This window comes from Brachyhypopomus gauderio, chromosome 15, assembly GCF_052324685.1.
Source record: "Brachyhypopomus gauderio isolate BG-103 chromosome 15, BGAUD_0.2, whole genome shotgun sequence".
Classification (NCBI taxonomy): Eukaryota; Metazoa; Chordata; class Actinopteri; order Gymnotiformes; family Hypopomidae; genus Brachyhypopomus; species Brachyhypopomus gauderio.
In genome coordinates, this window is record NC_135225.1 from 12,557,113 (window position 1) to 12,572,376 (window position 15,264).

The window sequence follows — 15,264 nt, forward strand, 5'->3', positions numbered from 1 at the left end:
GTGCAGTCCCTACAGAGGGTGGAGCCCAGGTGACTGACAGCTCTGCCACGCGGCAGACCCCGCCCCATGACTCGGGAGCAGTCTCCTGCGGCTCCCCAGTGCCACTTTGGCAGCTGATGCCGGGAAGATACACACTGTAACACCGCAGTGGCAGGCAGCAGCTGTGCCCAGCACCACCATCCAAAAGCACAGAGGCAGGCTAAACACCCTGTCGATTATTCGCAGCTGTGAACATTTCCCTCTCAGTGTGTGTCACACGAGATATCTGCAAACTGGGTAACGCTACTGTGACCATACCACGCTATGCTTTTGATATTCGCTTAGCTCTGTAGCACTTTTAGAACAACCTAGTTTCACTTTGCTTTGCACGGTGCTTTGTGATTCTCTTGCGCTGGGCGAGCCAGCCGACCTCATACATTTTTAACTTTTACATGGCGCAGGTTGCAGAAAAACACTACTGGCAGGCATCCTCAGAGGAGAAGCTATCTGCCAGTATCACCGGTGTCGAAGGAAGTTTGTGTTGTAATGTTCCAACATAGCAAGCTTTTGGCACGTTTGCCCAACACAGGCTAAAGGAAAATGCTGTGTGCAAAAGTTGATATCTCAAATCTTACAACAACACTTCTCCACAAGATTGCAGCTATCCCGTCTCTGCCCGGAACCCTATTCTGCGTGATAATTGTGCTTTTTTACTATGCTACACACTTCCTGCAATGCCTTTAGATGAAGTGGGCACTCTCCATGGGCAGAGCGTAATGCTTCCCTGCAGTAGTTAATTATGTCTTAATTAGCGTGCTTTTCTCCCCCCTGAGAGGCCCTTTGTGCAGTGAAGTTCGGGGGCAGCTCAGGCTCTGTGCCGTGGGCTCTGTACTGCTCCTCTGGAGTGTGCGGGGGGCGGGGTCACCCTGCAGGCGGGTGGGAGCAGCAGGGCGGCTGATCCGGCAGCCGGCCGTCTGGCCCGAGGTTCACCGTACCGGACAGACGCACTTCGGTCTGGCCTCTCTGTAAGGAGGGCGCGTGGGGGCTTCTTTGTCTCCGATCCTCTCCTGTACGTGAAGGATTCGGGCTCGGTCATGTAACCTCACTGTTATTGCTGCTCACTCTGCATCTGAGGGCAGGGAGCGCTTGCATGGGCTTGTCGTTCGAAGGATCATTTTGCCATGTGATTTCAATGGTGGTGCGTCCCAGACATCCAGCGGGGAAGGGAAGCGTCTTCATCCCACTCTGACCACTCTGTCTCACATCTAGCGCCAAAAGACAAGCCTGCGATGCTGTCTGTGTATCGCTGTCATTAGACGCCTGGATGTCTGCCCTGTCCACACTCATGAGAGAACACCTGTGAGGTTACAGCAGTCATCATGGCCCAGTATAATAACTCAATTACTGGAATATTCAGGCTGATCAAATAAAAAGCACACCCAAGGACACTGGAGTGGTTCATGTACTGTTTTTCTGACATGGTTTATGTAGTTTGTACCTCTTTGTGCAAATGTGGATTTCGGAAAGACAACAGAAGTATCGCTGCGTTTGTTCTAGTTGGAAGCTCTTTAACACTTAACGTCATTTTAAAGTCATTTTGTTGACTGCCTTTTTCAAGCAAGCACAAAAAGACCATGGGGTGTGACAAAGAGCCATTCTTGCCTTTGCTGTGTGCCTTTCTTTAACATTTTATGAAGATTTTAATGGGTAATTTTGTTCAAAGCAAGTTGCATATAAATTCCATGAAATCATGTACTTTCCAGATTAAGATACAATTTAGCAGATCTGTGTGTATGCTTAATTTTTTTTTATACTTGCCACATTCATGCATAGATTTTATTATACCAGTGGTGAGTCAGGACATGGGTTGCTATTGTAAAACATTGCCACTGGTCATCACTATAGCCACACGAGGTCAATAGTCTTTCCTTTCACTTTTATTTCTACAGCTCAGCATGAATCTCTGTGCGTTTGAATGAAAGGCCTTGAATGAAATTTCTTTGTTTGGACTCTTACAATTAACATTTAATCCCCCTCCTTTCATTTAATTTAATAAGAAGAGCTGTTGTCCTTTTAAAAGCAATAGCTAGTATTAGATTAGCTGCTGAAGACAGCAAGGCGCCACTGATGTCGTCTAGCCAAGCCATTCCGCACATACTCAATTGAACTGTCAGTTTTGCCACTTTACAAGCAGTGCATACAGTATTACCACCAAAATAAAAGTCTTATAAAAGTCTGTATGTGCTGAAGGGGCCAATAACTCAGGCTGGGGAGCAGAGGGTTTGGTCGGGGATAATGTGAGCTCGACTTCTCCGTCCACAGGACCGTCCTTCAAACCCAGCTGCAGCAAGGCGCAGAAGTTCCTGGAGTTCGTCCCCATAAACCTGCACACGCAGCGCATGAGGGTGACGTGTCCCAGGAAAACAGGTAGGACTGCCTGGCTCTCAAATGGTTTCTTCATCCCTCCCTTCTTTCTCTTGACTCCTAATTCTCTCTGGTCCCCCCCCCCTCTCTCTGTCTCTCTCGCTCCCTCTTTCACTTCCTCTCACTGAGGTGTGTGTTCCCTTGCCACGGTTGTCCAGAAGCCTTTTACCGGATCACTGGTGGCTAGGTGCTAACCTGCAGGGCTCTGTAGAGGCTTGTAGGGGCCAGGGCGGGGCTTGCATTAGTGCTTGTTCCCTGTTGCTCTCTGGAGACCTGCTTTCCCACACTTATTAGGGCAGCAGGGGTTGCTGGATGTAGACAGGGTTGGCAGCAGAGGGCTGATGGGTGAACTTTTAATACGGGCAGACACAAGGATGACTCACTAATGAGGACCCTGCACATGCTTTGAACACACTGCTTAGACCAGCCAGACCTACACACAGTGTAGTATTTGCTGAAAGCTTCATTTGAGCAACTCCCTGAAGTCATTTTGAGGTGGTTACAGAAGCCCTGAAAGCCACTGGTTTAACAAGAGAAAGCTGGTAAAAATATTAGCCAACAAGCAATGAGTAAGTCTGCATCAGCCATAAATTGTTTTAAGTAACATCAAAATATACGGTACCTGAACAAGCTACCACAGTCTAGCCATGCCTTATTTGCTAAGTGCCACTGTATGTATGAGCCAAGATTAGAGTGTGGGGGAGGTGAATTAGATCTCTGACACAGACGAAAAGTGTTTAAATATTATACTGGGCATGGGATTATACAATTAAGATTAATAGCATTATCATGACTAGAATAGCACAGTGCATGGTCACATTTGCTATCCTCATTCAGTTTTTACAGTCTTTGTGTATTAATTTGGAAACTTTGGTCTTTGTTCCATTACATCACTATTTTACCAAAATAGCCTTAACCCCTTTTTAAAGTATTATACATCTAATAAAACGATGGGTTGCCTTCATTTCAAATCTGAAATATTCAATGCACGAACAGTGCACACAGATATAGATATGACATTTCCTTAATGTTTATTTTATGAGCATAGGAACTTACTTATGAAATTGTGCTTATACTTGCCTAGTCAACGGCAGACAGTCTTAACAAGCATAAGAAACCGTTGCGTCCCCATCCTCACCCTCACTTAGGCTATAAGTGTGTTTCATCGTACCTTAGCCAAGCTGGCCTACTGCTTAACTATAAATCATTCTAATCCTTAAAATATTTCATACATTTTTCTAGCTACCATCTGTTGTTCCCCTGCAGAGAGAGCCCTCTTCCTGGGTCCTTCCCCACCGTTCTACTGTTCGATTTATGGACGCCGGGAAAATCGGAGCAAATCAGCTCCCGATCAGACCGGGCGTGACTTGTACTCGCGCTTGATGGCTATATTTCACGGCAACGTCGCACTGCGGCGAGGCAGCCAATTAGAGAGGACGCTGGGCATGGTGAGACATGGTGAGACATGGTGAGACATGTCCCCCCTCAGTCGTCATTAGAGGAGATGGGAGTGTCGTCGAGGGCCATGCTGCAGCAGTGGTGGTGGGCGTGGCCAACATGGACCCGCGGGTACTGGGCCTGCAACCAGGCCGATCATTAATTACTGTCTCCTGAAACAAACTTCTGTCGGGTCTGAAACTTCTTTCATGGCCTTACATACAGCCGTGTGTGTGCGTTTGTGTGCGTGTGTGTGCGTGTGTGTGCGTGTGTGTGCGTGTGTGCGCGCGTGTGTGCTCGTGTGCGTGTGTGTGTGTGTGTGTGTGTGTGTGTGCACGTAGCTTCAAGGCATGCCCCCATTAAACTACAGCCCAGCAAATCCAGGCCTCTCTCGCCTATGAGCATCATGTCTTTACTCCTATTAGTTCTGATAGAGTAACAGCAACAATTTTGGTCTACTTTATGGTTCCTGAATTTAAGCAAACAGCTAAAGGGAAGGGGATTGTAAGTAAGTCTAAAGTATGCTTAGGGGTATTTATAGTATGGGTTTACATCAGATACAACAAGGGTGAGGTTGAGTGGTCTATAAAATATTTGGAGTTAAATAATCTATAGAAGATCAGATTATAGCTCATTTTCACAAAATGTGAAGGCCCACCCCAGTAGACATCTTAAACAGATTATATGTTAATGTTATCAGACAGATTGGCCACACCTGCCCTGCTGTGTCCTGTAGCTGACCTGGTTGAGCAGGTAGGCACTAGCAATGCCGGGGTCATGGGTTCGGTTCCCAGGGCATGTACATTGCCACAGTGGAATAACTAATTCACTCTGGATAAGAGGGTCTGCTCAATGCTGCAGATGTAATGTAAACGCATCATCTCTGTCACGGTCGGTTTAGCATGCGCTCAGATAAATGAACCACAATGCAAAAGCATCTTATCCAGCTACTTAAGGAATTAGCTCAGCATTATGGGACCTTTTCTCATGTCTCCGTAATGTCGAACCATCCACAGTCTTGAGTTACAGCACGCGTTATGAGTCCTTCAGTACCGCGAGTCCAAATCTCAGCAGTGCCTCATGCTGTTAACGGGGTTGGTGACTAGACTCTTTTTTTTTTTTTTCCTTGTTTTTTTTTTTTTTTTTTAAGCTCATTTGGACTGGGGGTGTTTATCCACATCCGGCCCTCATTCATCCAGGAGCTCACCGGCTACTGCTGGCGTGCAGTAACCAAATGACCTCTGACCCAGTGCTGTCCGCATGTTCTCATCATCAGCCCATGGTCATCAGCTCCATTTCATGCTTTTGTAAAATGGCTGCTCCCTTGTCATGGTTACTGTGTTTGTGCTGCTGTAAATGCAGTGACTCTGTGAGAAGTAAGAAAATCAGCCTGAGTCTGTAGTCCAAGCCGTTCTCTTGACTACAGGCACACCTAACCCTCAAGGCATCAGAACAGGCCAGTGAATCACGGTTTTTGGCATAGACAAAGTCTGCTGTAAGCCCCTAAGTGGCCGAGGAAAAGCAGTTTCGACTCACGGTTTGAGCCTGGAAAACAGAGATGCTGTTCCCAGCATGAACAGAAGTGTTGGGGAGCGTCTGGTAAGGAGGCTGCGTCAACACTGACGCTTGCTGTCAGAGCAGGAGTGGCATATGTACTCGTCTGTCATTTGAAAGTGGTGTGTCTGATGTCTCTGAACGTTTTTCGTTTTGTGTTTTGTTGCTTATTGTCAAGCTGCGAGTCTCCACAGGCTTCTCGGCTGATGCCATCGCCGTGTTCTAGATTTGTCGCTGGTGGCTGAGGCTTTACTCGGATTAAAACGAACATCAAAAACGAATCCCAGTGTTGACTTCTCAACAACGCACTCCTCAACAGCAAGCCTTCATTAGTGGCTCTGTTTCCCTACCACTGAGAAGTGCCAGCTAGGTGGCCGTAGAAACCCTAGAAACCTCCTTTCATCATTTTAAAGTAGCACTGGAAAATCTAGCTGGATGCAGATTTCATATGAATGTGGGTGGACACAAAAAGGGGGACCTTTTTTTGCAAAATGTTGAAGTACCCTTATAATTAGCCTGGTAGCTGAAGGGATTACAGGTTCACATCTTGGAGGTCATCTTGGAGTCCTCAGAGACAAATGATAATTTAGCTTAGCATACGTAAGACTCTGCTGAAGAGAGACATCTCTCATGAGATCTCTCTTATTCACTGAAGGCCGGCCTGACCTGCAGAAATCACCTTTACCATTTACCAATTGTACCACTGAGAGGGTCTGAGGGCAGTGTCCCCGTTTGGAGTGATGCTGAACGCATGGCGCCTGCGCAGGTGAGACGCACGCGGCGGCTCTGGGCTGACAGGTGTGTGTTGTTCCGTCCGCAGACGCCTTCTACGATGTGATCACGGTAGGAGCTCCGGCTGCCCACTTCCAGGGCTTCAAAGGTGGAGGCCTCCAGAGGCTGCTCAGCAGATATGAGGCAGAGAAGAAGAGGTGAGTTCACACGTGCATTTGCATATGTGCACGCGCGCGTGAAATGTCTCCTCGTGCACGTAACACATCATGGTTTATTGTTATGAAGTGTGCTGCTTTGTAGAACCTTTTCCCATTGTTCTGCGATGTTTACCCTGCAGCATGCATAGCAGATAGATGAATAGCAGATAGAGGGGTGAAAAAACATTACCTTCAAGCGTTTTTCTCCTTCCTGTTTCTAAACTGAAACCTAAATGTCTATTTAAGCCCTCGAGCCAGGGGCTTTACAGAATCTTCCACAGGGTTTCTACTAATGGCATAGAAGACCAGCCAGCTACCAAGCAGCCCCTCAGAAAGCACTCAGAAATGTCCAAAAATAAATGGAAAAAGGTGGTTGGAGAAATTGTTGCTTGTGTTGACACAGCTTTTTAAATTCCAAATAATATTTGCACTCTCCAGCCAAACTCAAGCTTGAGTGAAATTTTGATGCGGGGACAGAAAATCCAGATTCTCTGTAGTCACACATTAATATTTCTAAGAAGAGCTGTTTGCCCACAGTCAGTTCAACACAGTCACATTTTTGGCCACTGATTTGAATGCACCCTGCATTATCCCTGCATTACACATCTTCCTTGTGATTATAAAGGTCTCTAGCTGCTTACATTCAGAAGAACCTGCTTCCAAGCGCTGTTATTCCCAACTTTCACATTTGCATTATTTTATCAAACATTTTTTGTGGTTGAGCAGCACTGGAAGTTTGGATTTTTATTTTTTTACTTCCTAGTGATTTATAAACCATTCAGCCCAAGCGGTAAGCCATCACCTACAAACATTCCTCGTAAAACATGGTTGTTGTAAAAACTGGAGGTCAGTGGAGATAGTGGGACAGCTTATGAATGAAATGTTTCTAAAACAGGCCTACATGGGCCAGAACAACGTCTATAGAGGGGCCACGTCTGACGAGTGCTCCTGTCATGTTGCCTCCTGAAAAAGACTGCTACTGTGACATTTAGAGCAGCACTCCCCCGTAGGAGCGCCTACAGAAACGAGGCAACTCCACATCAGAGCCTCGTGTGCTGGGCTGCGCTGGCCCGAGTGTTGCATTGCATTCGTCTTCATTACGGAGAGTAATTGGTGTTTACTTTAGTAAGACACGTCCAGCAGAGCTTTGGAAGCTCATGCGCAGTTGCCATGGCAGTATGGAATGTGTCGCGTGCTGTCTGATTGGGCGGGGACTGTCTTTGTTGCCTGGGGTTGGGGGCTCGTCTCTCCAGACCTCCAGCCTGGCCTTGTAGAGTAGTACCTCCTTCTCCCTCCACGCCCTCCTCTGTCTCTCGCCCTAGTCTGTCATCTTGAGCAGCTGTCGCCGTACGGTGCCAGCGCCAGGACCCTGGAGTCTCTATTGACGTGCTGCGTTGCTCCTGATTGAATCCCCACTCTGTGATTCAATTATTGACTCCTACCTGCCACCGTCTTTCTCCTTCCCCGCCGCCATCTATGACAAAAGACGACGTCTAATTAGACATTTCCCATCTCTCTGCCTGGCCCTCTTCAACCAGCAGGAAACAGCAGGAAAGTTACTCGACCGGCAGCAGTGCTGTCCCTTGTCAGTTCAATTGCTGTCACTCCAGAATGCTGTGCACAACTGATCTCAAGTCAGTGGATTTTATAGTTTTTGCCATTTGACAGAACAAAACTGCTATTCCGTTTCGAATCATTAGATGTTAAGAAATTTAATGAGAAAAGACACTCATTACTTTTCAGTCACTTTTTAAATCTTTTGATTGGAGTGTTGAACCTTAAACAGGGTATTGTTTGGTTCCCGTATTTCACATTGTAAGCACTCCTGACAAAAGGTTTGCAGGCAGTTTCACAGTGTCTTGGATCTGCATCGTTCATAGCTTCACTTGTCTCTCTCTTTCTCTGTGAGTTGCTAAGGACAACCTGGCTGTTGGAGCACTGTGGAGTCGGATGTGAACTGTTTGCTCCTCATTCTTCTACAAGACTGTTGTTGGGCCATAGTCTCCAATTAGTGAGATGATTCATTCAGAATTCTATACTGCTTCTTGGTCCACTGCTGTCTACAGCCGGCCTGGAAGAGCTGCCTTTGAAGTCATTTGAACTGACTCCATACATAAAGGGGTGAAAAAAGGGTCCACCAGAGATTGAGCAGCAGATAATTAAATCGTTTCCAGTCAAGCTGGCTCAAAGTAAATGTGTCTGCTAGTGAAATAAGAAAAGCCATAAATGTATTGTGTCAATGGGTAAATGTAGAATAAGGGGGTACAGGATGAGTCCCGGGACTGTCCCACCGGGACGGTACCACCGGGGCGGTACCACCGGGGCTGTACCATGGTCTACAGTGCCCTCTCATGACTTGCTGTTGTAACTCTACAGTGTGAGTTCTTCAGTCAGGAAGAGGGACCAATTCCTGCACAGCACTTTGTGAAGTGAGGCTACCATGCTGGTGATATAAAAGTGGAAGTCAGCCTTTACCATTGAAATCCAAACATTAAGGACTTTTTCTTCCTAATGTGTTCCATTTCTTATATAGTCTGTTGATAATATTTGCTCATCAGACCAAGTACAAATACTGAAAACTTTCCACACTAACACAGGAAAACCTTCACCGAAGAAAATTAAATCCCTTAAAGCTACTTTCGGCATCTTAGACCATGGTTGGCACGACACCATGGATGGCGGGTTTGTAAGAAGATGGTCAGACAGTCACGGGAGCCGCTGATAAGAGCCAATGTATGTTTTTCAGGTGCACTGGAGTGAAATCAATTTCACTCAGCGAGAGAGAGAGATTATACCACACGCTAATCCGGGCCAGATATGGCCTCCGTTTTGTTTCATATTTGACTTGGTTAATGACTTACCATAGCTTAAAGTTTCCAATTTTCTGCCTCGCTAGCCAAGAAAGCCTCAAACTCTTGACTGAAATCAAATAGCATTTTGGCCAGAAATCAAATCCATGTATGGCCGACTACACTGTGGAGATGTGTGTATTCTCTTAATGGCTTTGCTTATTTGCTTCCTGACAGTTTGACTAGTTTCTTTTTGAAAAACAAAGTTGAACTGTTTTCTCTACTAAGAATGCATTGTGCATCTATCCCCTGTACTCTGTAAGAACTAACCTGAGATCATCTCTCCAAATACCATATCTTAGCCAGTGTAAACATCTTAATCATATTGTATACAAATGAATCCTTTCTTAATGCATTTTGCATTAGGATTTCCAACAGAGAATCTGTTTCTCTAGATAGACATATAAGCTGAAGGAAAACTCTTTATCCTTCTCATACTGTGAGACACTCTTTGCACTTCTAGATGGCCAATTCATGTTAATGTCATAATCTGCATATTCTATATTCATCTTTGGACAGAGTGTACAGACATCTGATTGAGCAATACACCAATATGTGGCAATCTATCTTCTATAGAGCTGTCACACACATCCCTTCTTGCTTTAACAGCTTGCTCAACAACCTATATAAGCTGTCTTCCTTAATAAAGTGTGCGTGCTTCTTGGTATTACTGACCCTGTGTCTTTCCTATTGACAACTGGTGCACTGAAGGTGGGACCACAGGGCATAATTAATTATATCTTAATTATAGTGAAATAACTAATGAATCCAGATGGTTTTTTTTTTGATGTGGTAAGAAAGATTTCATTTGTATACATTCCTCAAAATGAGCAAAAATGTCTAGAATGTAGGTTGAGTCATTATAATTTTTGCAGAAGAAGAATACCAGATATACTCAAGTAGCATAAGAAAACCCGATATACTGTCTACATTCAAGATGTTTCTAACAGGCTCTAATGTTTTGTGGTGCAGACCCACACACGTACACTCATTTTCCCTGCTCCTGGTCCCCTACCTGCAGACATGGGTGATTGATTTGGATGAAAGCCAGCCAGGCGGCCATTCGCCGCGATCTTCATTGATCACAGAAGTCGTGCATACAGGAGTGGGGAGAGGCACAGAAAGAAGAGGCTCCCCGGAGGGCTCAGTGAAAGAGCCGTCACTCCTTTGTCACTCTTTTGTCACTCTTTTGCCTCTCTTCTCCTTGGACACAGCACAGAGGAGCAAGCAGGTGCCACTTCACCAGTTAATTCTGTCAAAGCTGGACACCCGCCCCCGTGCCCCTTCCATCGACACTATCATGTAATACACAACTGCACTGGCTTCAATCGCCCCACCGGCAGAACCCAATCAATATCCAGGCAGAGTCCTCCCCCTCCCTCCTGCACTCTCATTAAAAGCACAGGCAGATATCCTGCTGCTCCCTCCAAAGTCTTTTATTTCCTCCCTTTATTGGTGTTTAATTGAAGCAGGTAGACCCAGGCCGAATGGCCGGACTGAACCAATCCATCTTTAAACAGCCACTTTGAATCATTAAGCACTCCATGCACTGTGATAAGTGTCTTTTGTCAGATGGCAAATAGAAGGCACGAGCTTTAGTAATCAGCCTGGAGAAGAAGAAGAAGCATATGGAAGGGTGAAATTCACCCAGAACTAGGAGAGGAAGTGCCGGGGAGTTTGTGTGTGTGTGTGTGCGTGCGTGTGTGTGTGTTTACAAGTCTTACAAGGTCACAACTTTTGCATGTATTTTATATGCACTTTTGCAAGGATGTTTATATTCATTTCTTTCTCTCTCTCTCTCTCTCTCTCTCTCTCTCTCTCTCTCTCTCTCTCTCTCTCTCTCTCTCTCTCTTTCTCCCCCTGCATATGTGTGGTCATGGTACACGGTACACGGCCAGCTCTCGCCGTCGGACTGCCCGTTCAGGGTAGAGCAGGCGTTGCTGTAAGCTGTGGGATCACCCTGGGACTGTGCAGTCTCCATGTCGTCACTGCAGCAGTGAGAGAGACTCAAACCGCTGCAGTCAATCAGTGATTAAGTCCCTGCAGTTCCCTGCTGGACGTCAACGGCACACCTTCATTATTCCTCCCTCTCTCTCTGCTATTAATTAGAAGTCCAGCGGGGGTGGGGGCGTAATTACCCTTAGGGGGATTCAGTCCTCCCCGTACTTTAACATCATCACTCATTCCTGCTGATGACTTATGAAGACCTGCAGCACACACCCGCCTTTCTGCTGTGGTTCCTCATCAACCCGCCAACAGACAGCTCCGCGTCTTCCGCTGATTTGCTGTGGACTGCTACAGCCCCTACCAGGATGAAGTGCTAATTTACTGTGGAAGTCCCCCCCCAACACACACCAGATTTTGTAGTATAGCAGTACATCTAAAATGTAACCTTGACTTGATAGAAAGGATAATTAAACGGTACTATGGGGTGGTAGGTATTTCTAACGCCAGTGACGCCTGCAGTATCACAGGTTTGAGTGCTTGTCGATGAAGCAAGATGATCATACATGGAGGCAGGCCGTTTTTGTTTCCTGTCTTGTCACGGGGGGCCGTATTGGTTTGGCTCAGCTTTGCAATTAAGATGTTGTGAGGCTTCATTGGTGCTGCGGCCCCAGATGTGGTGTCCACTCTGCCATCGGCCTCATCAGCAGGTCTCAGGTGGCGTCATGCCCTCTGCTGTTTCCTCCAACTGAATCACAGCCCAACGAGCCTCTTCGTTAAAGCCGCCAGATACAGTTTGTGTCCAGCAGATGGTGCTATCACACTGAACCTCATGCTCTGCTGGAATTGGAAGAAGAGGGTATTTTGTAGTAATGAATACACAGCTGCTTGCTGGCAGTGACATTTTACATGTGAGAACCCTTTTATACCTTGGCAAGACCTTTCTTACACTGACATATACTTGGCTGAACTACTTGTTCTGTTTTTGTGATTTTATTCCAAGGTTGTAACACAGCGTTGTACTATATGAAGTAATTATTCTATTATACGTTCAGTGCTGGTTAATTGTCAATGTTACTTAGGGGGCCCTAAATATAAAATGTTTATAATGCTTTGCATGCCCTAAAAATGGGCTTCATTGGGTCTAGCCTCTCTCTCTCTCTCCTCGGTGTGCCTACGCTCTGATCCAGAATAAGTTCCCTTGAAATAATTTGTAATTGGAGCTATTACTCAAAGGGCTACCAGAGCTGACCCCAGACCAGTCTTAATTGAAGTTTTAATCTGTGCTTGTGGCAGGTTGGCTTAGGTCATACCTGGTTCTCAGTTGTACGGGTATGAAGGTGGTGTTCCTCTTTGATGCTTTGTGATTGAGTGGCAGTTCACCTTTTATAGATAGCTGGAAGGCTCGTCTCTGGCCTGGGTAGTGTTGATTCATCCTCTCTGTGTTTTGCCTGAGGATAGCGCTTCAGGCCCTGGCCTACATAAAGCAGCTCAACAGTGCTATTTCTCCTGTAACAAGCATGGTATGAAGGTTCCCTTTCTTCCTGATTAGAGAGATGTTTCACTTTGTTTCATATTAGGATCTACCAGAGAAAGCCAGAAAAGGCAGGGTTGAATTCCGTGGAGCTGATCAGGGTGTGTGGATAGGTGATGCTGCTCAGCCTGTGTTAGATGATTTATGACATGAACCACTTGTGTCCATTGGGGAAAGGCGTGGATGAGGTGTGGCCTGCATTAATGCATGGACCCGCTATTTGGTTCAGACACAACACAGAATGTCCTAGTGCCCACTCCGCCCAGCACAAACCACTCTCCGTCAACACTTGAAGGGGGGGGCACTTTGATGTTTTTGGTTGATGGGTTCAGGCAGGTATTAACAGTATCAGGTCAGAGAGAAGCCTAGGCTCTTCTTGGCTCCTCCCCCAAACAAGTCACACCTGGCACTGCTCATCAGTGGGGTGGAGTTACTGCAGGCTGCATAATTAGGGGCAGCGCCGCCCTGGCACTGCCCTACAGTATTAACTTTTGTGATGGGATGTGATAATCATCTCTCTGGGACTCTCTTAGCCAGGACACACTGCAGCTCAGGATCACATGTGAATATTCTGCTCCAAAGATGGTCAGTTTGCACTTAGTAGATTATAATAGGAAAGCCATCATGTCATGCATGAATCTTTTATGTCGCTTATGTTATTGATTAGTTGTGTGGCAAGTCTGGATGATTCTACATCTCCTGTTGAATGTTAACAGGCAGCTATTGATCTGATCAGATTATAGCAGTTTTAAGTCATAATTTCTGTATCGATTCCACTCTGTCTTCAGTAAGTCAGCTGAAGTCTAACATGGGACCAGGAGGTGCACCATATTAACGGGCTCTCTGAAGCTGTGTTGTAATGATGCGTGAGAGTTGGTTACCATATGGTCCAGCTCTGTTTGAACATCTGAGGGTGTTGTTTTTTTTATTTTCTCATGCTGGAAACACATTTATCAGTTTGAGGTCGTGTGGAGATGCTCCGTCACCTGTCTGTTCGTTCTTTCTCGCTCCTCGACAGCTACAGCACAGCCTACCAGTGCATCTACTACCCCCCGGAGCACACTGCCAAGGCCAGGGAGATCCTCAGCACCGTGGGGCAGCTGCAGCCAATCATCGGAGGCCTGGCTGATCACTTGCTCCTCGCTGCCCAGCAGCACTGCGCCCACGGCCTGCGGGAGGCGCTCAAGAGCCTGGAGGAGAAGGTAAGCACAAAGTCGATGGCATGGCTTCACACTTATTTAACCACCTGAAGTTGTTTCGGCATACTGTCTTGGCACTTTATACTTCACTACTGGGCTAGTTCATCCTAATGCCTGGCGGAAGGCCGTAACACGAGGGACGTGTTGAAGAAAAATCTGGGACAAGACATTACATCGTTATGATGTCTCATGACTTTAACTGTCATGACTCCTCTGACAGCTGATACGAAGGCATCCAGCAGCATGGTGTCAGTGGTGTAGTAAAGGCCCCTTAGGACAAAGTCCAGCCTTCCACCGTAGCGCGTCTGCCTACCCAAGGACTGGGTCTGGTCTTCGCTCATGACTGCTTTACGCGTTCATGTTAACTGGCAAGGAGAAAGACTGCTAGACAGCATTAAGTCAGCACTTCGTCTCCCTGGAGTGGAGCTGTTGTCTTTAAAGATTTTCAGGGGCTCAGTTTGAGCCAGAAAGCGTGGAACGAGTTGGCCGAGCTCGTGAGCCACACCGCGAGGTCTCATTTCTATTGGCCAGCACCGCTCCGAGTTACGCCAGCATTGGCCGAGCTTGTGGATGAAACGACGAGCCCTCTTTTCCATTGGCCAGTGCAGAGCGATGCCAGCACTAGTGGATGGATGCTAGCTTGGTCATCCATTGGCCAGCATGTCCTCATGTCTGGAGTAAGACTAGGCGAGTGGCCACACAGGCCTCTGCAAATGGCCGTCAGCATGTCACTCATGCCAGAACCCAACAAAGACCAGGAACTCTGGGCTGCCAGATTGGAGGCTTTGGTGTTTTATCAGTGCAATTAATGAATTACATCTGGTGCTGTCAGTGTGCAATCTGCCGCGCTGAGATTGTTTTTGCCACGGTGGAGTAGCGGCCAATCAGCTGCCTTAATTGGTACATTCTCTCTGTCACTGCTCCTCTCTGCCTTGATTAGAGATGGGAGCCCACCCAGCCACCCCGTGAACAAGCAGCCGGGCCTGATTGAAATCTCACAGAATGTGTGTGTGTGTGTGTGTGTGTGTGTGTGTGTGTGTGTGTGTGTGTGTGTGTGTGTGTGTGTGTGTGTGTGTGTGTGTGTGTGTGTGTGTGTGTGTGTGTGTTGGTCTGTGTGTAAATGTCTGTGTTTGTGTGTGTGCGCGAGCCAGAGTTTGTGGGTTAGAAGTAGAAAACGAAGGACATTGAGAGACTGAAGATTTGATTGCGTGGTCCTGTTACAAAAAAAAAAAAAAAAGAAGCTTACTGACCTTTCTGTGTGTGGGAGATGGGCGTGGCATTGATCGCTAAACCTGTGGACAGGCTAAATGCGTGCACACAGGTGAGATGGCGCACACACACACACGCATGCGTCCTATCTCGGTGGCTTATCTGTCACTTCGGACGAGCTCTAGACCGTGAAGTATGCAGCTGAA

At 46.7% G+C, this 15,264-nt stretch overlaps 1 protein-coding gene across 12 annotated transcripts in view; it reads left to right on the forward strand.

Moving 5' to 3' along the window:
• The window catches only part of inpp4b (inositol polyphosphate-4-phosphatase type II B), a 141,517-nt gene that overhangs the window by 86,206 nt on the left and 40,047 nt on the right, over positions 1–15,264 (forward strand). For all 12 annotated transcript variants that reach the window (XR_013121214.1, XM_076973960.1, XM_076973961.1 and 9 more), the window contains 3 exons: positions 2,302–2,406; positions 6,215–6,323; positions 13,669–13,852. Coding sequence is in view for 11 of the 12 variants with exons in the window: in XM_076973960.1 (XP_076830075.1) it covers positions 2,302–2,406; positions 6,215–6,323; positions 13,669–13,852 (398 nt within the window). In the remaining variant the exon portion in view is untranslated. The remainder of the gene's footprint in view (positions 1–2,301; positions 2,407–6,214; positions 6,324–13,668; positions 13,853–15,264) is intronic.